Source organism: Mandrillus leucophaeus, unplaced genomic scaffold (assembly GCF_000951045.1).
Source record: "Mandrillus leucophaeus isolate KB7577 unplaced genomic scaffold, Mleu.le_1.0 Scaffold117, whole genome shotgun sequence".
Lineage (NCBI taxonomy): Eukaryota > Metazoa > Chordata > Mammalia > Primates > Cercopithecidae > Mandrillus > Mandrillus leucophaeus.
In genome coordinates, this window is record NW_012099987.1 from 1608476 (window position 1) to 1636308 (window position 27833).

At 45.7% G+C, this 27833-nt stretch overlaps 1 protein-coding gene across 1 annotated transcript in view; it reads right to left on the reverse strand.

Annotated features, from left to right (window-relative positions):
- TLL2 (tolloid-like 2) overlaps positions 1-27833 on the reverse strand; it is a 149451-nt gene that overhangs the window by 72553 nt on the left and 49065 nt on the right. The window contains exon 3 of the mRNA XM_012000244.1: positions 7871-7948. Within this exon, the coding sequence (XP_011855634.1) occupies positions 7871-7948 (78 nt within the window). The remainder of the gene's footprint in view (positions 1-7870; positions 7949-27833) is intronic.

Consider the following 27833-nt stretch of genomic DNA (forward strand, 5'->3'; position numbering starts at 1 on the left):
TTTTTTTTTGAGATGGAGTCTCACTCTGTCACCCAGGCTGGAGTGCAATAGCATGATCTCAGCTCACTGCAAGCTCCGCCTCCCAGGTTCACACCATTCTCCTGCCTCAGCCTCCCAAATAGCTGGGACTACAGGCACCCGCCACTATGCCCTGCTAATTTTTTGTATTTTTAGTAAAGACAGGGTTTCACCGTGTAAGCCAGGATGGTCTCAATCTCCTGACCTCGTGATCCACCCGCCTCGGCCTCCCAAAGTGCTGGTATTACAGGCGTGAGCCACCATGCCCAACCTTAGGGCTGTCTCTTATAAGCAGCAAACAGCTAGTTTTTTTTCTTGGTGTTCAACCTGAGAATCTTCTAACAGGCGAATTACATTTATTTTATCACTGATATATCTGGACTTATTACCTTCCTTTTGTTTTATGCTTTCTTTTTTTTTTTCTTTTGTTTTATTTTCCTCCTTTTATTCTCCTTTCTTGCTTTCTATTAGATTAAGAAATTTTTCTATATTTACTTTTTATTTCCATTATGTGCTTTCTATTCTTTAATATTGCCTTTCATGTTTAACATTCATACTTGACTTTTTAAAGTATAAAGAATTAGTGAACTAAGAAGACAGATCTGGGCGGCCAGGCGTGGTGACTCACACATGTAATCCTAGCATTTTGGGAGGCCAAGGCAGGAGGATCACGAGGTCAGGAGACCGAGACCATCCTGGCTAATATGGTGAAACCCTGTCTCTACTAAAAAATACAAAAAATTAGCCAAGCATGGTGGTGGGTGCCTGTAGTCCCAGCTCCTCGGGAGGCTGAGGTAGGAGAATGGCATGAACCCGGGAGGGGAGGCAGAGCTCACAGTGAGCCTAGATTGCGCCACTGCACTCCAGCCTGGGCTACAGAGGGAGACTCCATCTCAAAAAAAAAAAAAAAAAAAAAGAAGACAGATCTGAAGAAACCAGAAACCACAGCCTCATTCTAAGAAATGCAGGGCTTTTAAAATATTTTAATTTGTAAGATACCCTCCAATTTTTCATGTTATTATTTGCTTGCTTTGAAGACCCCAAATTAGTCACCATTATCAATGACTTATTTGTGTTTGTTTGCAATACAGATTGATATCTGCCTTCATATTCACCCATTCCCTTGCTCACTGCTATTTCTTACATCTCACTTCTCCCTCCTGGAAATGCTTTTCAGTCTTACTCTGTTGCCCAGGCTGGAGTGCAGTGCAATCTCAGCTCACTGCAACCTCCACCTCACAAGTTCAAGAGATTCTCCTGCCTCAGCCTCCCAAGTAGCTGGGGTTACAGACATGTGCAACCATGCCCAGCTAATTTTTGTTTTCAGTAGAGATGGGGTTTCACTATGTTGGCCAGGCTGGTTTTGAACTCCTGGCCTCAAGTGATCCACCCCATTTGGCCTCCCAAAGTGCTGGGATTACAGGTGTCTAAAACTTTTCAATAAACTTTCACTCCTGCTCTAAAGTGTGCCTGGGTCTCTCACTCTGCCTTATGCCCCTTGGCTGAATTCTTTCCTCCGAGGAGGCAAGAATCAAATTGCTGCAGACCTGTACGGATTTGCTGCTGCTAACATCGACAGCATCTGAGGCTACCTTCTGTGAGTTATGTTCCTTATTCTCTTCTGATCATGGCCATTCACCTTTCTTTCCTTTGAACTCAACTCCGTATTTTCCATTTGGGGTTGGGAAAATGTAGTATTTTTTTCAGTGTTCCTCTGCTTGTATAAGGGGTTCCTACTCATCTAGTTGGTCATATTTCCAGACCCAGAAAGTTGGTGTGTAATACATTGTTAAACCTGAAAATGATTGTCTTACCACCAGAATTTCTAGAACAGAAGTCATACACTTGCAATGTTGGGATAAACCCAACCCGCAGATGTGTTTTTGTTTGGCCTGGACACTTTTGGCCCACACTATGTTTTTTAAAAAATCTCACTGTAGGAGCCAACTTTTAAATATCAAGGGATTTCACATAAGAATCCAGATTTTCTAGTTTTTCTTTAAAAACTGAAAGATTTGGCAACAGCAGCCCATCTTCCATCATAGTACAACCCACTGGAGTTTAGGAGCAACTGCTCTTCATAGTCAGAGCACATGTTCTGTTTGCTGGAATCTCTCTCCCCCTTCACATTGTCCTATTCAGCTTACTTTACCTTTTAGATCACCTGCCTGCCCTCTACGGAAGATATTCTAATTTGCTATTCTAGCCCTAAACTACAAATTGCATCAAGATGTCAAATGTGAATTGTTCTTGTAGACTGGAAGCTCCATGAGGGCAAGAACTGTTGCCAGCTTGTTCCCCACTTTATTCTCCACACCCTGCACAGTGCCTGACTGGTGGTGAGCATTCAATATTTTTATATTTTGAATGAATGAATTAAAGAAGGGATGAGCTATTCTAAAAATAAACAGCCCAACAGTCCAAACAACTCTGTGTTGGAAACCTCTCCAAAATGTTGGCAACACTGAAGCCCTTAATGTTTACATCCTGAGAATCATCCAGTCTTAAGTAATCACAGGCAGCAATGTAGCAAGTGGAAGTTTGTTACTCATTTCCCATATGGTTTTCAACAAGTCTCTTAATTTTCCTCTGTCGCCAACTCTCCTTTGGAGAATGGGCAAAAATACTTCTCTATTCAAGGAAATAACACTAAGATATTCCATGTTTCTCTGACAAGCTGTGCTGTATATACATGTGACCTGGTATTGTAAGGGTCGGTTTTATGCAGCCAAGTCAGCATGGGAAAATCTTAAGTGCACCTGGAAAGAAGCTAGGGTGTAATTTCCAGAAATGGGTTATTGACTGACAGCTTCCCCTTTGGTCCAGTGAGAAATTTAATTTGCTAAGGACTCAACACAGGAAGCATTTGCCGATTAAAAATATGTCTAAACAGATGTTCTGCTGAGCCTGGAAGAAGGATCTTAATGCAACTGTCATTATTGGATTTTCTTGGATTACTACTATCTGGAATTGGAGTCCAAATAGAAGGATGTAATTATTTATTATGGCCAAGAGTCCTGCATTTGAAGAGGAGCTCAGGGCGTCTGACAGGATTTAACACGCTGGGGTAGGGTTGAGGGGGGAATAAAGCCCATTTAAATTCTCTGGCTCCCGGAGCGAACCCTGTCCTCTCTGAAAGAGCAAAGCGGTTGTTGCTTTTCAATCTTCTATTTCCAGCTGAAGGCACAGCCATGTCATAAACAGAACCAGGCCTGAGCCAACCTTCTCCAGTGAGGAAGTGCAATTTTTAGATTAGGCAATTGGTCATTCCCACACTGGAAGTAAACACGCTGACAGCCCAGCCATCTGCATAACCCTCACTCCAAAGGTGACGGGTGAATTTGCACCTCACCTGCAGCAGTCTCGAAAGGCTGAGGCCCCTTAGTAAATGGGAGACTAGATCATTCTGCACAGTGGTTCTCAAACCTGGCTGCACATTAGATTCAACTGGAGAGCTTTTAAAAAATTCTGGTGTCTGCCTCCCTGCTCTGAGACTGAGAATCAATTGGCCTTAGAGTGGAGTCAAGGCACCTGCAGTTTCTAAAGCTCCCCAGGTGATTACAAAGCTCAGTGAAGTTTGGGAACCACTGATACAGCCCAAAGGTTAAGATCAAGGGGTTTGGGGTCAGGGGGACTTAAGCTCAAGATAAATGCTGCCATTTGCTACCTATGTGGCTTTGGACAAATCACTTCCCCTTCGGAGCCTCACTTCCTGCTGCAGGGCGGTGGTGACCCAGGTAATGAATGTCAAATGCCTGCGGTGAGTAAGGGCTCAGTGTGAGCTGCCACAATGGCTATGAAAGTCTGCATTTGAGACGGGCTAAAAAGGAGGGCCTGAAGTTCGTGGGGCTCAGTTGTTACACCCAAGTAAACTGACATAAGTGATGTCAGGAATTCCAGCATCGAGCGCTGTTTTGCACCCAAGTTTGTGGGATGCCTGTCCTCTGGTTCAACCAGATTCCATTATTATTTGCTTTCACACAAAGCCCTTAGGAAATGTTACTGAAAGTGAAAGATCAATTCTCTTTCATGAAAATGGTTCTGGAAATCAGGCTCTATCAAAACAGTCACAGCTTCATTCATGGAGCCGTTGCACACTCCATTTCATTAATCCCATTATCAGCCCTGAAATGCATGCTGAGCTCTCATCTCCAGAGGAGGGACAGCCTTCTGACCAAAGGGTCTGCCAGAGGGGATGCTGAGTGAGTAGTTCAGCCTTTTCCCCCCTCCCCAAAGCTGGAGGCACAAATCCCCACCGTCAGGGCTGAGGGGAGCCACATAATGCCAGGAAATAAACCTGCTGCCGAAACTGGGCGCTTCCCTCAGATCCTTTCTCCTGCCTGGGCGGTCTCTTTTCCTGGGGGTGGTGGAAGGGGGGCAAGTTGTGATTAAAGGGAATCCGAGATTGACACAACGTGTCTTATCTTTCATTCAAATGAAAGCAAGAGGCATCCAGGGTTGGCGCCGACAGCATCCTGAGGGATGGGATGGGAAGGATGGAGGGACTGGCTAGAACGGCCTGGCCTCACCTCACTTCGAGGTCTCCTTCCTCCGCAGGACTGCCCCGGATGCTTAAGGACATGCTTGTCTGCTGCTGTAATGCAGAGTGGAGGGACTGGCCCAGCCTGCACATTCCTTATCCTCTTCGAACAAACCAGGGCCATTTGGGGGAATTGCAGACTGGGGGACTGCTATCATCATCATCCCCGAAAAGCCCAAGATCTTTTGTTGCAGTGTGGGTGCTGTGCACAACCCCACTAGAGGCAGAATTTTAATGGGCCACAGCCGCCGTATTCCTTCCTGTCTTCTGTAATTGTGTTTCCATGCAGCTGTTGCACAGCTGTGGAATCCCAGTCCAGAGGTAGATGATGCACTTTCAATGCTGGATAATATCATTCCTGGAGGTGGAGGTGGGGAGAAGGAAATGGAAGAGCTACATTCCTTGAGCCTCTTTTAAGTTCCAGACACCTGGCTATGTGCTTTACATAAATATTATTTCTAATTCCCTCTAAACCTCATACAAGCAGTTAAATAACTTATCCAAAGTCATAGCTACTAAGTGGGTGAGCTGGGATTCAAACCCTAGTGTGTCTGACTGTCTAAGTTTATAGTTGGGTCATTTTACACCCAACAAACCAGTAAATATCAAAAACTCTGACAATATCTATTGCTGGGGAGCAGAGGCAAGGGGAGAAGGTGGTAGACAGTCTCCAAATATGGCCGCCAAGTCCCCTTATCCCTGTGAGGTCATACCGCTTCTCCCATGAAGAAGTAAAATCTATTTCTCTCTCCTTGAATCTGGTCTGGTCTTTTGGCTTATTTTGTTAATAGAATGTAGCAGAAGTAGCATTCTTGAAGTTTTGAGCCCAGGCCTTAAATGGACTGGTAGCTTCTGCTCCCTCCCTCTGGGAAGCCAATCACCATGCTATGAAAAGTTTCTGATAAGACAACTAAATGGTGACAGTCCACATGGAGAGCAGGGCCACAAGGAGGTACACTGGGGCACCAGAGGTGTAGCTAAAGTTTTTTTGGACCTTCCAGTCCAGTCCACCTACTAGATAAATTCAATCAAGTGAGTGATCCCAGATGGCATCAGCCAAAGAACCACCCCACTGAGCCCAGTCAACCCCCAGAATCATGAAAATAACAAACCATTGTTTGAAGTCACTAAGTTTGGGTGTGGTCTTTATGCAATAATAAATCACATAAATAAGGAAGAAAAAATGAGTGTGGCATCTTTGTCACTGCAGTGTGATGACAAACCCTGCTGGATTCATTCATGCATGCTCCATTTTTACCACTAAGTGCTGATCATTTGTGGCCAAGTGAAGAAGGACCATTGAGTACCAGATGTCTGGGGAACCCAAAAATTTATAAGTCAAAATATCCTTAAATAAGCAAAGCAGAAAAACACGGGTCTGAAAGCAAGCCCTGCGCATAGTCCAAACAGCAAGCTGTATATATGCTAAGAAACAAATGCAGATAAGTCAAATGGGTGACTAAAGGATCTGCCTCTCTCTAAAAGAAGTCAAATTGAAGAGGAGGATCAGCAACCCAATAGGAAAATGGGCACAGGACAGGAAGAGGCGAGTCCCACTGACAAACATAGGAAAAAATGTTCAAAGTCATCAGCAGTCAGAGGAGTACAAATTAAATATCAATAAGCCACAGCTTACTTGTTAAAACACTGATAATGAGTTCTCCCTACTGCTAGTAAGAATAAGGGGTAAGGAGTACACTTATAAGTTGCTATGGAAATGTGAATTGTTACACCTTTTGAAACACAACCTAGCAACATCTATCACAAGCATACTAAATACGTAAGGATATATGTTCAGAAACGTTTACTGCAGTCATTGCTCATGATGGCAAAAGCTTGAAGTGAACTGAATGCTAATCGATAAGGAAAACACTGAATAAATTATGATCCGTCCGTACCAGGAATATCTACTCAAAAGAATACATTTAAGTTATAACAAGTGCCTTGGAGGGGTTGTGCCCATGAAGTATTGATGACAAAAGCATGATGCAGAAAAAATATGTATCAAACGTGATTCTATGTTTTAAAACGATGACAAAGCCTGTATCTGTATTTATGTTTAGATGTGTGCTTATATGCGTCTATCCCTGTATATATATCAATGTATGTGCATGGAGAAAAATATGAAGGCTGTATACAAAGTCACTAGCGTGCATAACCTGGGAAAGCGTAGAGGGTTGATATGCGGAGGAAGAACCCGAAAGGAGATGGCCACATTAAAGGGAAAAGAAAAAGAAGATAACACTTTTAAAAGTATGATGATATTATCACATTTATGCATTTGTGTAAAATTACATATATGCAAGTATATATGTAAAAATGTAAAATAGCATGAAAGCTGAAACTCAAAATAAATTATGATTTCTATTTCATTCCTACATAGACGTCCCTGAGACATAAGATTCTGGCATTTAAAAATTATTCCTTTTGCTTTGCTGTGAAGTTTGTGTAGAAGAAATACCACTGCTGACAGTGAATCATGATTCCTATGGGTTGCAGGCCAGACAGAAGTCCAGCAGCCCCTCTCCTCCAGCACTGCTTCTGAACAGGAGAAGCTTCTCCAAAATAGAAGATGTGTCCAGTGATCTCCAAGCTAGAAACTCTTAAACAACCAGCAGACCACGCTCAGGTCTGAGCATCTGCATACAGACAGGCAGTGGCGGTGCTTTCGGGCAGGCTCCTGGCTCCCTGCCCACAGTCAACCAGCACCTCACCTGCTTTCCACTTAGTAGCCCATGGGGTCTCTGGTCTACACCTCCCTCGCAATCCCCACTCCAGTTTTATTTTTCTTCTTTGCCTCCCTCACCCATTCATTCTCTCAGACACTCAGTTCCCAAAGCCACATAATCGGCCCCTCCCAGGTCTTCAGGGGCTTCGACTCACGAGCCATGCACAAGGCAGAAAAGTCCAGCCAAGAGAGCAGAGTTTATCTGAGAGCCATACCGTTCCTGACCACTAAATGCTGCCCTTCCATCCCTGTCGCCGGCAGCATGCCAGCCCCGCTTACGTCCACAGACTTCAGTGCTTCTAGTCCATTTCAGCCACTGAGATAGGAAAAGATTCCATAAGAGCTATCCAAGGCCAGGCACTAGGGAAGGGAGAATGGGAGTGACTCTTTAATGAGTACAGAGTCTGCTTTAGGGGTGACGAAAAAGTTCTGGAACTCAATAGGGGTAATGATTACATAGCATTGTGAATGTACTTAATGCCATTAAAGGCTATACTTAAAAATAGTAAGTCTTATGTCACGTGTATTTTTCCACAACTGAAAGAAAACAAGGTACCCAAAGACCTGGTGAGGGCTCACATTACCCTTTCCAGCTTCCTTGGTGCCAGTGTCCGTGGCTGTGGCGTTTGGGCTGCTCTCAGATGCCTGCTCTTCAAACCCACCTAGAGGAATGGAGAAGAAAGAGGCGTGAGGACACATCAGCCTTCTCTGCATGAGCACCAACGGATAAGGGAGCAAACCTGCTCACCTGGGGATGATCAGAATCACTGTGGATCCGTAAGCTTCGTTCCACAAATCAACTGAGCCCTTACCACATGGCCCCACACTATTCTAGATGTGAGAGCAAAAACAAACCTGCTTTTTTAAATAACCACACACATCATTCACAAATTAATAAAAGAATAACTCTCCTGGATCAGCTCAAGGGCACCCAGAATCAAATTTACGAAGTTACCAGGCAACCCCAAAATCAGCTTCCTCACCCCCTCAACCTCCATAAGAAAGGCCAAATGCAAATAGCATCCTCTCTGGGCCTGGAGTCCGCCTGGTACAGAACACAGGGAGATGTGCCCAGTGCTGCTGAATACTGGATGTGTCCCGTGACTGCTACCTTTGTTACCCTGTGCACTCTCTCGGCGTTCGGGTTTCCTCTGTTGGGTAAGTCTCCGTGTAGGAATCTACTGTGTTGACCTTATAAATTAGACTCCATAGACACTCTGTTCACAAAGGACAGTGATGCTTGTACATGTTTGCTAGTAGCCATCATTTATAAACTGTGTTAACATTTGTCTCTACCAGGAATGTGGCCAATCGCCAAATACGTTTGACCTACCATGGGCCAGGTGCAGTTCCAGGCACCATGGATCCAGCAGTGAATGAGGCAGGTGAGTTCCTGCTCTCAAGACATGTCCATTCTAAATGTAAAGTTGGACCATAAACCGCAGGTAAGTAAATTCATGAATGAGATCATTGCAGGTTTGGAAAATGCTCTGAAGAAGATCAAATCCAGTATATGACAGAATGTGATGGGAGGAGCTGCTTATCTGGTAGTTGGAGAGGGGCCTCGGGGAGGTGGGATGGCAGTGAGATCTGAAAGGCAGAAAGGATCTGGCCATGGGGAGATCTGGCTAGAGCATCCTCCACAGGGGAAGGATCCAGAAGGAGCCTAGATGGGGATTGAGCTTGTCATGAGAGGCACAGCCACGGCGGGCAAGTGGAAACAGGGCTAGAGAGGGAGGCAGGTCCACGGGGCCTTGCCAACCAGACTGTGTTTTGTGACTTTATTCTCTTTGTCACAGGAACCCTGCAGAGGGTTTAAAGCAGGAAAGGAATGTGTTTTTATCTGTGTTTTACCAGGACTGCTCTGGGACACAGGCAGACAAAAGCGAAGCAGGCTGAACAGTCAGGAGCCTTGCAAGGGTCCAGGTGAGACAGGGTGGTGGCGTGGGCCGGACACTGCAGTGGAGGTGCTGAGACCTGTCGTGTTAGGGAACAGTCATAGGCAGAGCTTGCAGGTAGGGCTGGTGGATTCGATCTGAGGAAAGAGAGGGGCCACCAATGCCACCTGTCCTTGGAGTTCGAATAACTGGGTGGGTAGTGACACCAGGCAGCAGATTTGAGGACAAAGACTATGTCCAGGAGAGACTATTAAACACACGAAACCACATCAAAACAACCGAAGGACAATCTATGTTTAAACAAAAAAATTATTCCTTGCATTTATTTAGAAACTTACAGCTTACAAGTCAGTTTACCAGTCTCCCCTTTAACCCTGATTAGAACACTTCATGTGTAACCCCATTTTCCAGAGGAGAGAACTGAGGCACAAAATGTTTAGCCCAGGGTTGCCCAGCCCATCAGGGAAGCTGAGGGCTCAGAACACAGTCTCCTGCTCAGACACCCAGTGGTCTTCCCTGTCCCCACAGATAAAGGCTTCCCACACTGCTCAACCAAGGCTCACGTGGCACCACGAGCCCAACCCCTGGGCCTGGATGACCCTGCAGACAGCCACGTGATCCCGCTCCCAACTCCTCACATGCAGGCCATCACTTTCCCTCTCCGTGACCGTGACCTGGGCAGTGGGTGTAACTGCCAGGTCTCCTGTAGAGAAGGTCCCGCTACAGCCAGGTGGAGATGGGAGGCTCCACGCCTGCATCCTGCTCGTTCCGCTGCCTCCGGGCCAACCCGGAATCCACTCACACACTCCCTGCAGCTGCCGGGTGTTCGCTGCCAGCTCCTGGCCCTTTGGGTATTCATCCAGTTGCGGCGATATCATTTCCTCTCAGGCTAAAGGTCAGGGGAAATCCTGATGGTATGAAATCGCTCAGCAGCAGAGGAATGTACCACCTGTGGTGTGCAGGCGAGCTGGGGCCGATGCTCGGGGTCTAGCTCAGCCTCACTCAGCTGTGCAACTGCGGTGAGGAACTTGGGTATTAGTATTTTTCATCTGTCAAATGGGCTATTGCGAGGACCAAATGAGGTAATGGGTTTGTTTAGGCATTTGTTCGTTCAACAAATATTTATCCAACACCTGCTACAGGCCAGATGCTGTGTCTGCTGCTTGGGATACAATGCAGAAGAAACTGTACCCTGACCTCACGGAAATTATATTCTGATGAAGGGTAGGGGAGCAAATGACAAACAAATAGCGAACCAGATATTTAGGTCTGGAGGATGTAGGCGGATATCTGGAGAGAAGCATTTCAAACTATGCGAACAGCAGGTGCAAAGGCCCTGGGGTGGGAGTGTGCTTGGCGGGGGGTGGGGGTGGGTGGGTACGACTGGAATGGAGTGAGTGAGGAAGAGAGAAGGAGATGATGAGATCAGCAGGCAGTGGAGGGTTTGGAGGATCTGCTCATGTGGGGCCTTGCAGGCCATTCAGGATTTTGGCTTTTATTCTGAGTGAACTAGATGGGAACCAGAGGACATGAAAGGGCTTTGTAACTGCACTGGTTTTGTATATGACAGGGATAATGAGTAGTGAATAGGATTGGGGAGACCAAGTGCCCTCCAGTGATGGAGGGGGGAAAGAATTAGTGTTTACTAAGTCCCAATTACGGTGCAAACCATGTGCTAAGAACAGTGCCAAGTGCTTTTCCTCACCTTCAGTTTTATATTTGCAGTCTCATGAAGACCCAGTAACAAAAGGACCATGACCAGATGAGGAAACAAGGCTCCGAGAGGTGAAATGACTTGCTTGTCTTGAGGAAGCAGAGAGAGTTGGCAAAGGTGATGGCTGGAGGTGGGTCCTGTCTGACCCCCAAGCCTGTACTCCTTCTCCCCAGCCTCAGTCATAGAAAGAACAAAGAGAACAAGGGAGGTGCCTGGTAGAGGCTGCTTATTTCCAGGGGATACAGGGTATTGCCCATCCAGGAGGTCTGTAAGAAGACATATGAAGTCATGGGTCTAGCTCAGCTTGAGATGAGGTTGGAGCCACGGCAGTTAAGAATATAGAGCCCTCCTCTGTCCTTATCAACGAGAGATGGAAGGTTCTGTGTTTTATCTCAGAAAGGCAGCAAATCTCATGCTTCCAGCACTGTCTACCGGGGACCTACCTGGAGTTAATGTGGCTTGGCCACTCTCCTATGAAAACCCTTCCATGGCTCCCTGCTGCCCTTGGGATAGATTCCACCTCCTAACACCACTGATGAGGCCTTTAGTGATATGGCCCCGCCAGCCTCCTCCACCTGGTGCCTCAAGCCTCCTCTCCTACTCCCTCCACTGCCACTCTGTGCTCAGCTGCATTAAGTGACTTAGAGAGCCTTGGCTTTCTATTTCCCTCTTATTGCACACCTTCCTCAACCACACCCACCTCTTCATCTGGCCAAACCCTACTGGTCCTTCAAGTCTCCACGTAGACACCACTTCCTCTGAGCGTCTGCCCCCCTGCTCCTCTTGGGGTAAAAGTCATTCTCTCTGTTCCCACAGCCTCTGGACTTATTCACCACCCTCTCCACAAGGCACTGGGATCCATTTACTCAGCTGAATCCCCCAGGATTTAACTTTTCACATCTTGAAGGAAGGGATTTTGTTTTGTCTGACAATGAACACCCAGCACCAGGCCTGGCACATGGCAGGTAGCGAGTAAAATATGGAATGGATAGATGAAGGGATGGATGGATGGATGGGTAGGTGGGTGAATGAATGCGTGGATGGATGGATGGATGGATGGATGGATGGATGGATGGATGGATGGATGGATGGATGGATGGACATACGAGTCATGTAGGCAGTGTTTAAAAAGAGAAATCAATCATTTCTAACTCATCTTAACTGTTGAAAAAAAATTGTCTTTATCAGCTTTTATGGAGAGAAGGAGGCAGCTATTCTTGGAACAATGGCTCTCAACTTTGGCTGCAATTTGAATCACCTGGGAAGCCTTTAAAAAAGTACTGGTGCCTGGGTCCCACCCCCTTGAAGGTTCTTATTTAATTGGTCTGGGGCATGGCCTGGGAATGGAAGTTTAAGGAGCTCCCCAGGTGATTCTAAGGTGCAGCCAAGGTTTAGATTTGCCACTCAGAGCACCCTGTAAGAGGAAGCCTCACCTTGTGCTATTTTCTTACTCCCCACCTCTCCTCCTGAGCTCACCAGGAATGGAAGACATGGACTTGGAGATAGACACTTTGAACACCAGGAAAAGCCATGTCACACTTCGAAATCAATGAGAAGTGTTTCTCTGTTCCAATAAAAACTGGCAAACGAGTACGACAGGTGTGGCTCTGGCTATAACTGCAGCTGCAGGCACCATAGAACGAGGAAGACAGAAACAGCCTGAGGCAGACAAAGACTGAGGGCAAGGAGGGGAGAGCTTTCAGGGTATGGGGATGTATTTTTCCTTGGGTGTGACTGCAAGACAAAAAAAAATGTTTGAAAAAAATACGTATATAACCCCATATTTGATCTTTGCTTAATTACCTCTTCAGTGAGAGGATATGCAAAGACCTTGCAGATTTCATTAGTCACAGAGGTTTATTCAAACGTCTCCTTTGCATAAGAAACCCAGGCTTACAGCTGGTCTCTGGGAAAGAATGCCCTCCAGGCCTTGAAAAGAGAGCTCTGGGCCTGTTCAAGCTCTCACTGAAACACAGCAGAGGTCAGCAGCCCGTGATGCATGGGCCAGGCTGAAACGTTCCTGTCCAGCATTTGCAATTCAATCCCACAGTTTCCTTTATGGAACAATTCACTAAATTCAGAGTTGTTCTTTTTTCTAATTCACCATATAATTCACCTCCCAAGTTCAATTAAGAAGCAATCTGTTAGCAACTTTGGGAGCAAGCTGCTTTTCTTTGGGAAAGCCCAATTTTCTTCCGCTCTCAACAAAAAGTGCCTTAATTAGATGCATCATATGAGACATTGATGTACACACAACGCCCCTCCACCATAATTAATGAAATATTAACTGTATACACCCAAAGACATCTAGGCAGAAAGAGATGGACTTTTCCAAAGCCCGAGGGGCAAAGCCTTGTACCATAGATCAATATTGCCCATCTGAACAACAGTGACTATGAATTCATATTCATTAATATAATTCATAACCAAAACTCTATATTAATTATTCCTTTCATCTCTTATTCTTAAAGACTAACATTACTTGGTCCTTGGTTCTCTTGCACACAATAATACCTACCATTTTTTAACTGCCAGCATTTAACTTTAAATGCCAATTCTTTGCAGGTACTCCACATATGTTCTCTATTTAATCCCCAAGCCAACCCTCTAAGGTGGGTATTATTCCCATTTTACATGCAGGGTAACTGAGGCTTAGAGCAGTTAAGACATCACTAGGGACACACCGCCATTGGGTGGAGAAGTTGAGATTCTCTCCATATCGGTCTGATATCAAAGACCTTCATAGACATTACATACTAAAGAAACCTTGCAGGATGGCAGCCTTAGCTCTCATGTTTACTCACTTTTTAATACTTTATTTACAGCTTTGAACCATGAGAGCTAAATCTATCATAAAACTGCAGTGCTTTACTTTAAGAAAAAGAAAAAATATATATCCAGCACAAGATCCTAAAAATCACTGTATTCCTACTCCATTCATTCAGTACGCCTTGGTGGAGCACCTGCTTTGGGCAGCACTGTGCTGGGTTCCTGCAGGCAGTGCCTGCCCTCTTGGTGCCTGCATTCTGATGGAGGGGGTGGAAATTAACAATAAATAATGAGATCATTTCGTGGGATTAAGCACTTTGAGGAAACTAAAACAGAGTTGTATGTCAGAGCAGTGGGGGATGGATGGGAGTCCTGGGAGGGTCTCTCAGAGTAGGTGACATTTGAGCTAAGTGATGAAAGGTGGATATCCATCTGGGGACAGTATTCTAGCAAAAAACAAACAAATGAAAACTGCAAGGAAAAAATCCTGAGGAGGGAAAGTAAGAGTTCAATGGGGCTGGAGCTGGGGCTGGCAAGCAACGGACACAGGTCCAGCTCAGGGCCAGCTCGAGCAAGGCCCTTGAGTCTTAGCTTTCTGACCATGTTTTAGGCCTTCTTAATTTGCCGGGTCCTTAGGTCACATGTAATCTGCACAGCAATCCTGTAAATAATTACTGTTATTCCTCTTTTAAGGAGGAGAAAACCGAGGCTCATGAATAAGTTGTTCAAGGTCACCCAGCTAGTCGACGATTGAATGTGCATTTCAAGGCGGGCCCGTCTGACTCCAGAATCCATGCTCACAAAGCCTGCCCTCTACCCTAGACGGTACAGGTATGGCCTGAGCAGGCATCCCAGGGAAGGCCAATGAATGAATGAATGAAACATCTGCACAACTTTGTTGGAAAATTACCTGAACGTTACATCAATCAGGTGAGGTTTTCATTATTCATTAGAAAAAAATTAAAAGGCAAAGCCCTCTTAAAAGGTTGATTCAGGAATGAACAAGGCAATCACTATAGCACTACAGCAATCAATGTGTAATCTTAAGCAATTCAATGCCAAGTAACTTCCATATCCATGCCAAATTTCATATGCTACAGAAGGGAAAGGGAAAATGAGTTAAAAGATCATTGCCATATTTTGTTTATGAAATGATTTAATATTGGCAAGTGTATAATAAAATGGGAATGCTTATGCACTTCTGGTGAAGGAGGGCTATAAATTGGTAACACTTCATGAGGTAATTTCACAGGACTAATCAAAATCTTTTAAAACAGGCAGTAAGACTGGGTGCAGTGGCTCAGGTCCATAATCCCAGCACTTTGGGAGGCCGAGGCGGGTGGATCACATGAGGTCAGGAGTTCAAGACCAGCCTGCCCAACATGGCGAAACCCAGTCTCTACTAAGAATACAAAAATTAGCCAGGCACGGTGGTGCGCACCTGTAATTACAGCTACTCAGGAGGCTGAGGCACGAGAAACATTTGAGCCCAGGAGGTGGAGGTGGCAGTGAGCTGAGATCATGCCATTGCACTCCAGCCTGGATGATGAAATGAGACTCTGTCTCAAAAAAATAAAATGAAAATAAATAAAATAGGCAATAACATGACTTCTAGATACCTGTATTAAGGAATTAACTGGCAATGAAGACAAAGGATGTTCATCTCAACATTTTGTATAATAAAAAAGCTATAGCAACCACACCCCCAATGGGGGTGGCAAAATAAATTATGATATAATAGAACACTATGTAACCTTTTAAAGTGTTTTAGAAGAAAGTTTACTAGGTGGGAAAGTGCTCAGATTGTAAGTCAAAAAACAGGTTAGGTAATATAATTCAATATAAATTCAGTATAAATTCAATAGAATCCAGTATGATTCCATCTTTTCTTTAAAAAAAATGCAACAAAAATGTGGAAAAAATGCTGGATGGAAATCACCACACTGTGCAATGTGATTATCTCTGGTTGGTGACTCTGGGGTGAATTTTATTTTTTTATATACTTTTGTAATTCCAAATTTTGTTCAACATATTACTTTATAATCGGGAAATAGAGGCTTATTTTTTAAAAGAACTAGATTACATCATATGCTATGCCTGCACTTTGTAGTGTGCGCCTGCACACACACACACACACACACACACACACACACAGTTGTCAGGGAAACCTTTTTCTGATGGGAAAGAAACATAGTTGTGTTTATGCAGATGGAAAAGTTGTAGTCCAATCTTTTTTTTTTCCTGCTATTCTGCTCTGATCACAGGAAAAAAATACCGAGTCCACACCTTGGCAAGATGGAGGAAAGATAAGCTTTTGAGGGGGAATGAGATGGAACCTGCCGGTGCTTTCTCTCAGACAGTGCTGGGAGGGCTCTTCTGAGATCCCATCTCCCATTCTCTAGTCAAGATCACTGGCTCCTGCCTGGGTCCTGGCACTGGCTGATGAGGTCTCGGAATTTGCTCCTGCCCCCAGGCAGAGGCCCTCATGCAAATTTGAGCTGTTTCCAGTGCCTTCAGCCAGAAGTCCATTTTGCCTGGTGTTGGACCTTCCTCTCCTCCTGCATGCCTGCGTCTGCGTTCTCCCTGTTCTCTGGTTGTTGGATGAGTGACTGCCAGACCTTCCCCTTAGGCACCTCTTAGCGTACCTCTGCTGCTCACCTGGCATCAAACCTCCAGTTCTCCCCTGGCCCCTGGACTCCAGGGATCCTTGTCTACCTGGTCCATTATCTATTACATCTTTTATGGCCTTGGCTTCTTGGCTGTGCCCATTATTTATTGCTGTATATCAAACCATCCCTCCTCATAGGGTTGTTATGAGGATTGAGAGACAGAATACATGCGAGGCGGAAAACAATGCCTGGCCTGTAATCAGCACTCATTGAGTTAGTGATCATAGCTATTATTATTATCCTTATTGACTCTGTTCTGAAGTCTGAAGGAGCAGAATAGATTGAAACAATAAGCCGTATTTTATACCTGAAGCACCACAAGCTGAGGAAGAAGTTCAAGTTCTCCTTAAAGCAGATTTAACAAAACCAAGTTTAGGCGGAGAACCCATAGACAGTCATTGACAGTGAAAGGAAGGCTTCCCACTGTTCCCCAGGCATGGTATTTCTATAAACCTTTTTCCATATGGTGCTTGCCCATAACAGTGTGGGATATCAAATAGCAGTAAAAAAATTAACTAATGATAAATTAGCCAGGCGAGGTGGCGGGCACCTATAGTCCCAGCTACTCGGGAGGCTGAAGCAGGAGAATGGTGTGAACCCGGGAGGCAGAGCTTGCAGTGAACTGAGATCACGCCACTGCACTCCAGCCTGGGTGACAGAGCAAGACTCCATCTCAAAAAAATAATAAATAAATAAATAAATAATTTATTAAAGATATACTCTAAGAAAGGACTCAAGTGACTAGGTTATATGGAGCCATCCTGTTATCCCTGGGACAGTGGAGCTGATTGGCCAAGATACACTGGGTAATTGTCAGAGGCGTTTGAATCACAGCAACTTCATCTCAAATAGGGATGGGTAAAATAAGGCTGAGACCTAGTGGGCTGCATTCCCAGGAGGTGAAGGCATTCTTAGTCACAGGATGAGACAGGAGGTCAGCACAAGATACAGGTCATAAAGACCTTGTTGATAAAACAGGTTGTGGTAAAGAAGCCAGCCCAAATCTACCAAAACCAAGATGGCCATGAGAGTGACCTCTGGTCATCCTCACTGCTACACTCCCACCAGTACCGTGACAGTTTACAAATGCCATGGCAACGTCAGGAAGTTACCCTATATGGTCTAAAACGGGGAGGCATGGATTATCCACCCCTTGTTTAGCATATTATCAAGAAATAATCATAAGAACGGGCAACCAGCAGCCCTTTTGGGCTTCTCTGCCTATGGAGCAGCCATTCTTTTATTCCTTTACTTTCCTAATAAACTTGCTTTCACTTTACGGATTCACCTCAAATTCTTTCTTGTGCAAGATCCAAGAACTCTCTCTTGGGTCCTGGATCGGGACCCCTTTTCAGTAACATAATGGCTTCCAAATTGCAGGCTAGGGCTTCACTGAGGAAACTGATCATGTTTATTGGTTAGTTTGTATGTGCCAAGGACTGTGCTTGCTACCTTATGAGCATTTCCTCATTTAGTTCTTAGCACAGTCCTGTGAGGTAGAGTCTATCACTAGCTTTAGTTACAAATGAGAGAAGTGAGGATTAGAAAACATTAAATAACTCACCAATAGGCACACAGGTAGTAAGAGGCAAAACCCTGATTCAATCCCAGGCCCATCTGACTCTGCCGATAGCCTTTATAATACAAGGCTAGAGATTCCAGCCTCAATCCTCGATAGCAAATATCCCAATAGGAAAGGTCAGGAAAATCCTAGCTCCTTGCCCCTGGGCAAGACAAAAGGTCACCTTCACAAGGAGATCTTTCAGAGTGCATATCTCAGGGATGATCCTGAAGGCTCACAGACACATGTGTGTATTCTGAGGTGTGAAGTTCCCAGGAGACAGGGGCAGGGCCTCTGAGAAAGAGGAGAAGAGAGGAGCTGGCAAGGAGAAGAAGGCAGATGACAAATGAGGCCTGAGTCCCCAGGGAAGCTGTCCCTGGTAACCCGCTCTCTGCCTCCCCAGGGTAACTCCATTCCACCAGGGGGCTGCCCTAAGGGCACGGACAGTCAGACCTCTCAGCCCCCAAACCAGGAATCAGACCAGAAGTCCTTGAAGACTGAGCAGGTCCTTCCTCAGGAATAGAAAGCTGTCCCCTCCAGACACAAAGGAGGGCCCCTTCAGTTCCCGCTGAGCTCAGAACCACTGGACGCCCTCGGAGCCATCCAAGGTGCAGACCTCTGGCCAGGGCTCACCACCTGCCTCAAATCAAATCAGATCCACAATGTGCCAGGGTATGTGAGAGACACAGCTGTGACCCAGGCACTGCCCGCCTGCTGGAGCCACAAGGCACAAAGAACAGTGCAAGGAACTGTTGAAGGAACTCATACTGGTGAAGGAACTCATACTCCCAACCTGGTCCCCAGGGGAGCTTGCTGGAGGCAGCATTAAGGACAAGAAGGTTTTCAACAAACGGAGATGGGAGGGAGTCATTTAGGATAGAACATAGAAGGGAAACAACACGTCCAATTTGGTAGAACAGCCTTTCTGACCCCAGTGGTTTTGGCAAGATACATAATTTCTCTGAGCCTCAATTTTCTCATCCATACAAATCAGTATAATAGGTGCTAACTTTTCAGGTTGTGAGCAGCACCTAATGCTATGTCTGGCACATTGTAGGGACCCAGACATAGCCTTACTGATTATTACTCTTTGGGTCGCCTTGGAAGGCCTCAACCTCCTGTATCTTGCTGACCACACTGCAGCCTAGGCTGTGGCCAGGACCACAGCTGAAACCAGCCTCCCTGCCTCCTCAGGGAAAGCTTTTCCCAGGCCCCAGCCTGCTGCACCCCAGCCTCCCTCTATGCAGGACTGCCCGCAACTCACCTGGCTGAATGACAGCTTGTCTCTGTCCTACCCCATGGTCCAGACTTTAGCAGGGTGTTCAGAGCACATTCTGGTTTCATTTAGTCAGAGGAAAGGGAGAGAGGGAAGGGAAGGCAGACAGGAAGGAAGTAGCTGCTCCTTCCTTCACGGAAACAACTTTCAGCTGAACAGCCACTGGGACCTGGCTCTTTGGTTCAGTGAAAATGTAGAGGGAAACTCCTTTTCCTCAAGGGCTCTCAGGGGATTCTTAAGGGGCCTCTCGTTCATGCAGACTTCCAGAAGTTTCTAAGGGGAGTGCTTTCTGAAGCAGGAAGGAGTTGGGTATGGTGGCTGTGGAGCCATAGAAATGCTTGGGGGTAGGGTGGGGAGATCAGACCACAGCCTTCACAGCTGAGGGTGAAGAGGAAGGGACAGCAGGGATCTGGGCACACAGCGGGACACTAGTTAAATTCTTCCCAGAGATGCTGAAGGCCAAAAATTGGACTGGAGGCTAAAAGCCTAAGAGGAAGATTCTAGAATAAACTTCTCAGCCTCCATTTGTTTCCTTCATGCCCACTGAGCATCATCAGCCATGATCTCATTTATTTGCTTATGTTTTTATTGTCTGCCTCGCCCATACCTTCTAAAATGCAAGCTCATCTCCTTTGCTGGTGCTTCCACAGCTCTCCGACAGTACCTGGCCTACAGGAGGTGGTGGCTGCTGGGGGTTAGGGTGGGAGTATTGGGGTCGGGGGAATGGGGAAAAGGGAGGCTGTAGGATGTGAGGCCAGCAGGACGTGGATGCTGCTCGCCAGGCAGGAAACCATGATGTTCCGAGGTGTGGCAGCACTGTGGGGAGGGGGAGGAGAGCTGCTCAGGTGATGAGATGACCACTACCCTGCTGGATGGGAGGAGATGAAGGGAAAGCCTTGCTTCGCTCTCAGAGACCTGACAAAGGCACCCACTTGGCCATTCTTCACACTAAAATGTGTCCGCCAGGCATGGTGGCTCACGTCTATAATCCCAGTACTTTGGGAGGCCAAGGCGAGTGGATCACCTGAGGTCATGAGTTCGAGACCAGCCTGCCCAACATGGAGAAACAAGGTCGCTACCAAAAATACAAGAATTAGCTGGGCATGGTGGCAGGCACCTGTAATCCCAGCTACTCAGGAGGCTGAGGCGGGAGAATCGCTTGAACCTCGGAGGAGGAGGTTGCAGCGAGTCGAGATCACAGCATTGCACTCCAGCCTGAGGGACAAGAGTGAGACTTAGTCTAAAACAACAACAACAAAAAAGCATTAGCCAGGCGTGGTGGCACACACCTGTAGTCCCAGCTACTAGGGAGTCTGAGGTGGGAGAATTGCTTAAACCCAGGAGGCAGAGGTTGCAGTGAGCCGAAATCATGTTACTGCACTCCAGCCTGGGCAACACAGCAAGATTCTGTCAAAGAATAAAAAAGAAATCTGTCAATAGAAAGGAAAATTTAGCCAGGAGCGGTGGCTCACACCTATAATTCCAGCACTTTGGGAGGTCAAGGTGGGAGGATTACTTGAGGCCAAGAGTTCAACACCAGCCTGAGCAACATTGCAAGACCCTCGTCTCTGCAAAAAAGTTTAAAAACAAAGAAAAAAACAAGGAAAAAAGAGAGCCCAGTCAGAGTGATCAATATAAGAGACTTGGAATAACTTTAGTAGGAAATGTGTATAACTGCAAGAGGAGAATTATGCATTTTTATTGCAATTTATGAAAATGATAAGTAACAGAGAGAGATTCCATGCTCCTCAATGGAAGGGGTAAATGCTATGAATGTGTCATTTTCCCCAAATGAAGTTATGGGTTTAATGCAATCATGACCTACATTCTAAGAGGATTTTGCTGGAATCCTCTCATGTTTTTGTAGAAAGTGTTCCTTAAATTCATCAAGAAGAATAAATAGACTCTTCAAGAAATTTCAAAAAATCAAGAGCCAGGGCAATGAAGAAGGATGTACCTACCAAATGTTAAAACATACAAGGCCGGGCGCAGTGGCTCACACCTGTAATCCCAGAACTTTGGGAGGTCGAGGCAGGTGGCTCACTTGAGATCAGCAGTTTGAGGCCAGTCTGGCCAACACAGTGAAACCCTGTCTCCACTGAAAATACAAAAATCAGCCGGGCGTGGTGGCACACCCCTGTAATCCCAGCTACTCAGGAGGCTGAGGCAAAGAAGAATCACTTGAATCTGTGAGGTGGAGGTTGCAGTGAGCCAAAATTGTGCCACTTCACTCCAGCCTGAGTGACAGAGCAAGATCCTGTCTCAAAAAAAAATTAAAAATTAAAAATTAAAAAAAATATATATAGAGAGAGAGAGCAGCTAAAATGAAAAGACACATGGATGGCTGGATATAAATGCTAACCCTATATTTAAAAACACACTGTGGGGGCTGGGCGCAGTGGCTCATGCCTGTAATCCCAGCACTTTGGGAGGCCGAGGCGGGTGGATCACAAGGTCAGGAGATCGAGACCATCCTGGCGAACATGGTGAAACCCCATCTCTACCAAAAATACAAAAAAAATTAGCCGGGCGTGGTGGCAGGTGCCTGTAGTACCAGCTACTTGGGACGCTGAAGCAGGAGAATGGTGTGAACCAGGGAGGTGGAGCTTGCAGTGAGCGGAAATCACACCACTGCACTCCTGCCTAGGCAACAGAGCAAGACTCTGTCTCAAAGCAAAACAAAACAAAAACACACATGTGATAGAGGAGACATCACAGACACAGGTAAAATATGAAATAGATGGTATTGAGATTATTATTTAGAAACTGGGGCGGTATCAATCCTACCCCAAAATAAAACCCAAATGGATTGAAAGTATAAGAAAGAAATTTCAAGTACAAACAAACCATATGGAAAAACCCTACCAAAAAATAAGTTATTTCCCAAAGCTACAGTATGAATAATTTTTTAAGTTTAGAAGTTTAAGAAAATTTGGTTTGACATATTTAATTTCAAAAGCCTTAAAAGTTTGTAGAATATTTCAAAACCTTTTTATGTGTTGAGTAATTTCCCAAAATGAAAACAAACCACTCATACAAGGGAAAATATCTGCATTGAAGATAATAAATGGTTACTATCCATATTATATAATTTGCCCATGCAAATCAAGGAGAAAAACTTCGTATCCAATAGACACATGTACAGGGGAAATTGGCAAACATGTCACAGAATAAATTCTAATTTAGTAGATGCTATATATAGACTGAATGTTTTTGTGCCCCCTCAAAATTCATATGTTGAAATTGTAACCCTCCAATGTGATGGTATCTGGAGATGGGACCTTTGAGAGGTCACGAGGGATCAGTCCTCATGAATGGGCTCATGCCTGATATGTTTTGGCTTTGTGTCCCTTCCCAAATCTCATGTCAAATTATAATGTCCAGTGTTGGAGGAAGGGCCTGGTGGGGGTGATTGGGTCATGAGGGCAAACTTCCCCCTTGCTGTTCTCATGATAGTGAGTGAGTTCTCACAAGATCTGGTTGTTTAAAAGTGTGTAGCACTTCCGCCTTCTTTCGCTCTCTCCTGCCACCATGTGAAGATGTGCCTGTTTTCTCTTCGCCTTCCTTATAAGTTTCCTGAGGACTCCCCAGCCATACTTCCTACACAGCCTATGGAACTATGAGTCAATTAAACCTCTTTTCTTCATAAATCACCCAGTCTCAGGTGGTTCCTTATAGCAATGTGAGAACAGACTAATACAGTACCCTTATAAAAGAGACCCCAGAGAACTCTCTCGTCCCTTCTGCCATGGTACCACAAGAAGATACCATCTATGAACCAGGAAGCACGCACTCCCCAGACACTGAACCTGTCAGCACCTTGATCTTGGACTTCCCAGCCTCCAGAACTGTGAGAAATCAATTTCTGTCATTTATCAGTCACCCAGTCTATGACATTCTGTTATGGCAGCCCTAGCCAACTAAGAGAGTAGATAATCATGTAGAAGACATTTAGCCTTGGGAAATGAAGATAAAAGCAAAAACAAGGTACCACTTTCCAGCTGTTAAATTATCAAAATAAAAAATTTAATGGTGTGGCTCAATCATGAAGAGTCTGGCAAAAGTAGACTTTTCATTGTGTGTGCAGTCATTTATTCACCAAGTTTGTTATGCATCTAAAATATGCCCATTGCAGGACTAGGCACTGGGAATGCACTGATACATGAGAATTCACATAACTCAGGCAGAGCCTGTGGTCCAGTGTGGGAGAAAGAGGAAGCAATGTGGGCATCCAGAGGCTGCCTGGAGAAGGGTTGACTGATCTGGATGGAAAGGCAGGAGGGGAGTGGCAAAGACCTTCCATACATGGAAGTGGAGATGAGGGCAACCTACAGAGGGGAGGCACAAGGCCTCGGCCCAGGCTCTGCCTGAGTCTGATCCCAGCATGCTTTTCCAACTTCTCTCCCCAACTCCCATGTCCCACCCTCCTGCCAACCACTCTGGACTCTACACTTCCTGTGCTGCTCAGTTCTCACTGCCAAGTTCTCACCTCCATGCCTTTGTTCAGCCTCTGCCCTCCACCTGCAATGACCCTCCTGCACTGCAACCCTGATGAAAAACCTTCAAGGTCCACCTCAATCTCTTCCATGAAGCCATCTCTGTCCTCTGTACTTCTTTTACATCTCTTCCATGGCCTTGTGCTCATGCATTAATTCCCTCATTTGACAAACCTCTATAGGGCATCTCTCTGTGCCAGCCACTATCCCAGGTGCCAGACAGACAAAAGCAAATCAGATACAGTCATCACCCCCAAGGAGCTCCTGATGCTCACCATATCAGGCCCAGAGTATAATTTTCTGTGACCCCATCTATCACCTCTATGAGATGCTCTACTTCTTAAGAACTGGAGCAACATTCTGCATCTCCACCCACACAGTGTTCACAGCAGACAAAATATGTCCAGGTGAAGTGGACTGAATTGGATTGACCAGTACTTGCATATATTATCTCAGTTAATTCTCACTGCATCTGTGTGGGCCATTGTTATTGTGAGGTATTATTATCTGTAAGTTATTATTATCCCCATTTTACAAATGAGGAGACTGAGGCTCAGTGAGGTAAAGTCCTTGGCCTGTGGTCACTGTGGTGTTTAGCACAGCTGAGAGGGTCTGCCTCCCTGCCCAGCCCTTTGCCTCATTGCTCCTTCCCCTAGTGTTGGAATAGGAGCAGAGATGGAGAATCAAAACCTCCAGACAGTGCAGAATATTCAGTGAGGTACTTTTGTCCTGCAGAAATAAGACACTATCAATTATTGTTACTTGTAGTAGTTATGTTCTCTAAAGTTGCTGTGAATAAAGATCAGTGGCTGATGAATGACAGAAATTGATTTCTCATAGTTCTGGAGGCTGGGAAGTCCAAGTTCACTGAACTAGTGAACACCTAACCACTGCTCCCAGGGGATCAATACAAAATCTAGTATAAAATATAGTACTGTCTACTATATACTGCACAACATATAGTACTCTATACTACACTGGTCACAACATTTTCATCAACCGATAGATATATAACCTTGTTTTATGTGTGTTTCTGTTTAAAGACATCTAATTTAATATCTATCATTAGGTCATTAACACTGGATTTCCAGCCAAGAGCACTGTTTTTGTAACTCATGCTTGAATGAAATTTATCTAACCGAGGGACTTTCTCCATAAGGCACATCACAGCCGTCTTGCAATTAGGAACACCGCTAGTCAGCACTTCAGCACTACACTTGAGGGCCATGCTAAATAGCAAAATCACCAACAAAAAGCACAAAAATGCTTAAAATATGGCACTAAATATAGCAGAAGAAGGACACTTGTTTACAGTATGTGAGTTGAAACAAGAAGGCAGATCATCCAGACTCAGCTGGGAACATGCAAATTGGGAGACTCAGATTTTTTATTGCTTTGCACATGTCTGTGAATAACCAAAAGTGCCATAAATCTTGATTTTTAGGGTTACAAATAAATGTTTGCAATAGGCAAATTCCTGAATATGAAATCTGTGAAGATCAACTGTACCTCACTAGAGAAGACAGAAGGGAGAGGCGTTCGATTTGATGGGTCCAAGGACCCCCATGTGGTTCCCGAAGCCAGCACTGATGTGCTCATTGTGGCCATGGTATCTGAGGCATTGAGCCTGCAGCTTCCCACTGCATCAGAGCAGGAAAGCAAACGAACTCAGCAAATGAAGCCAGCTCTTACGACCCAATGTTCACTTCAGAGTAATAAAGGAGAGCCCCTGAGAAAGGGGCCAGTCTTAGCCCATCAGCAGCAGGTAGTCAGGCATTGGAAAGAACCTGAAGCTGAGGTTCGTGACCTGTGTTTTCCCAGCTGATGGACCAGACTTCGGGAGCTCAGGCAAGCTAAGGACTCCTCTGGGTCTCCGTGTCCTCAACTGTGAAAGGGCAGAAGGAGCCTGTTTAGTTCCACAACTGACACAAATTAGAGTTGTGAGGGGGCTTCAAGCACCACCCAAATGTAAAATGCCTTTGCCAGGCTCAGTGGCTGTGACAAGTGCATGCTGAGCCACCAGTGCACCCAGCTCCCTCAGGAGCTGGTCTACACATACAGGATGCCATCTAGCAGGGCAGGCACAGCTCACGGCCCCACGTGGGAAGTGAACCTGTCACCTGGCCTCATTAGTTTGTCAGTTTGACCAAATGAGTTAAAACTAATAGATGGAAAACAGTCATCTACTAATAAGTGGACTAGCCAGGGCAGCAGAACTGAGTTCTGTCAGGGCTGAACTGGGGCAGTGAAGTGGAGATCAGGACCCAGAGCCAACCAGGAACTCAAAGAAAGAAATGAAGAGAGGAACAAAACACCCAAGCCCTCTGTCAGGGCACTAGAGGAACCCAGAGCTTTGAGGCAGGAGCCCAGGGCCTGCTGAATGCAGACCTTTTCTGTAGAAGCTGCCGGAACAGGCCAGGTACAGTGGGTGACACCTGTAATCCCAACACTTTGGGAGGCCAAGGCACGAGGATTGCTTGAGTCAAGAGTAGGACTGCTTGAGTCAGGAGTTCGAGACCAGCCTGGCCAACATTGTGAAGCCCCATCTGCACTAAAAATACAAAAATTAGCCAGGTGTGGTGGTAGGCACCTGTAATCCCAGCTACTTGGGAAGCTGGAACAAGAGAATCATGTGATCCCGGGAGATGAAGTTTGCAGTGAGCCGAGATTGTGCCACTGCACTCCAGCCTGGGTGACAGAGCCAGATTCCAACTCAAAAATAAATAAATAAATAAGAAGAAGGAGAGGAAAGAGAGGAAGAAGGAGAAGGAGAAGGAGAAGGAGAAGGAGAAGGAGAGGGAGAGGGAGAGGGAGAAGGAGAGGAAGAGGAAGGAGGAGGAGGAGGGGGAGAAGAAGAGGGAGTGGGAGAGGGAGTGGGAGAGGGACAGGGAGGAGAAGGAGAAGGGGAGGAAGAGGAAGAAGGAGAAGGAGGAGGAGGAGGAGGAGAAGGAGAGGGAGAGGGAGAGGGAGAAGGAGAAGGAGGAGAAGGAGAAGGAGGAGAAGAAGGAGGAGGAGGAGGAGGAGGAGGAGAAGAAGAAGAAGAAGAAGAAGAAGAAGAAGAAGGAGGAGGAGGAGGAGGAGGAGGAGAAAAAAAAAAAAAAAAAGAAGAAGAAGAAGAAGGAGGAGGAGGAGGAGGAGGAGGAGGAGGAGGAAGAAGGAAGAAGGAGAAGAAGAAGGAGAAGAAGAGGAGGAAGAGGAGGAAGAAGAAGAAGAAAAAGAAGAAGAAGAAGGAGAAGGAGAGGAAGAGGAAGAGGAAAAGGAGGAAGAAGGAGAAGGAGAAGGAGAAGAAGAAGAAACACCTGCCAGAACATGGAAAGATTCAACCTGTGGCTGTCACAACTCCAGCTCCCCGACACCCTAGAATGTTGGCCTTGTGAGCGGCAGCAGTGCAGGAAGGGATGGATTGCTCACTTAGCACAGGCAAGCCCGGGGCAGGAAGCAGAGTGGTCAGATGGCAATTAATCCAACAACTGTAAGCTCCCTGGACAGGCAGAAATGGTGTATTCCACCAAGGGACTTGCACAGTGCTTAACATGATACTGCTTCTGTATCAATAGTGTCTACATCACCTGCTTTCAAACAGGCTTGCAATTCCTTTTAAGAGAAGACATATCCATAATACATGTTTTCAAATAGAAATTACAAATTCTTAAATGTAAACAGAAATGCAAATAAATATACCCCAAAATAAAGTTAATACAGTTTGAGGACTGAACACTGAATTTAAATCTGAGCTCTGAAAAGCAGAAAGGGTTGCCTACACTCAGTGATTAAGTCTTTCTCACTACCTGATTTGTCCTTACAAAAAAGTCTTAGGATTTTATCACATGGTCTTTGCATAAATGCAATAGATCCAATGAAGATTTACAGATGTCTCAGAAGGCAAGCCAGACTCATTAGGTCATAGGAAGAGTAGCAAGGAACTCAGGAGGTCAAAGAAAGGAAGAGACCAACTCCAGCCCTGTCTCGGGGAACTGGAGGAGAGAGGCAGAAAGAGTAGCAAGGAACTAGGAGAAGGAGGAGGAGGAGGAGGAGAAGAAGAAGAAGAAGAAGAAGAAGAAGAAGAAGGAGAGGAACCCAGAGCTTTGAGGCAGGAGCCCAGGGCCTGCTGAATGCAGACCTTTTCTGTAGAAGCTGCCGGAACAGGCCAGGTACAGTGGGTGA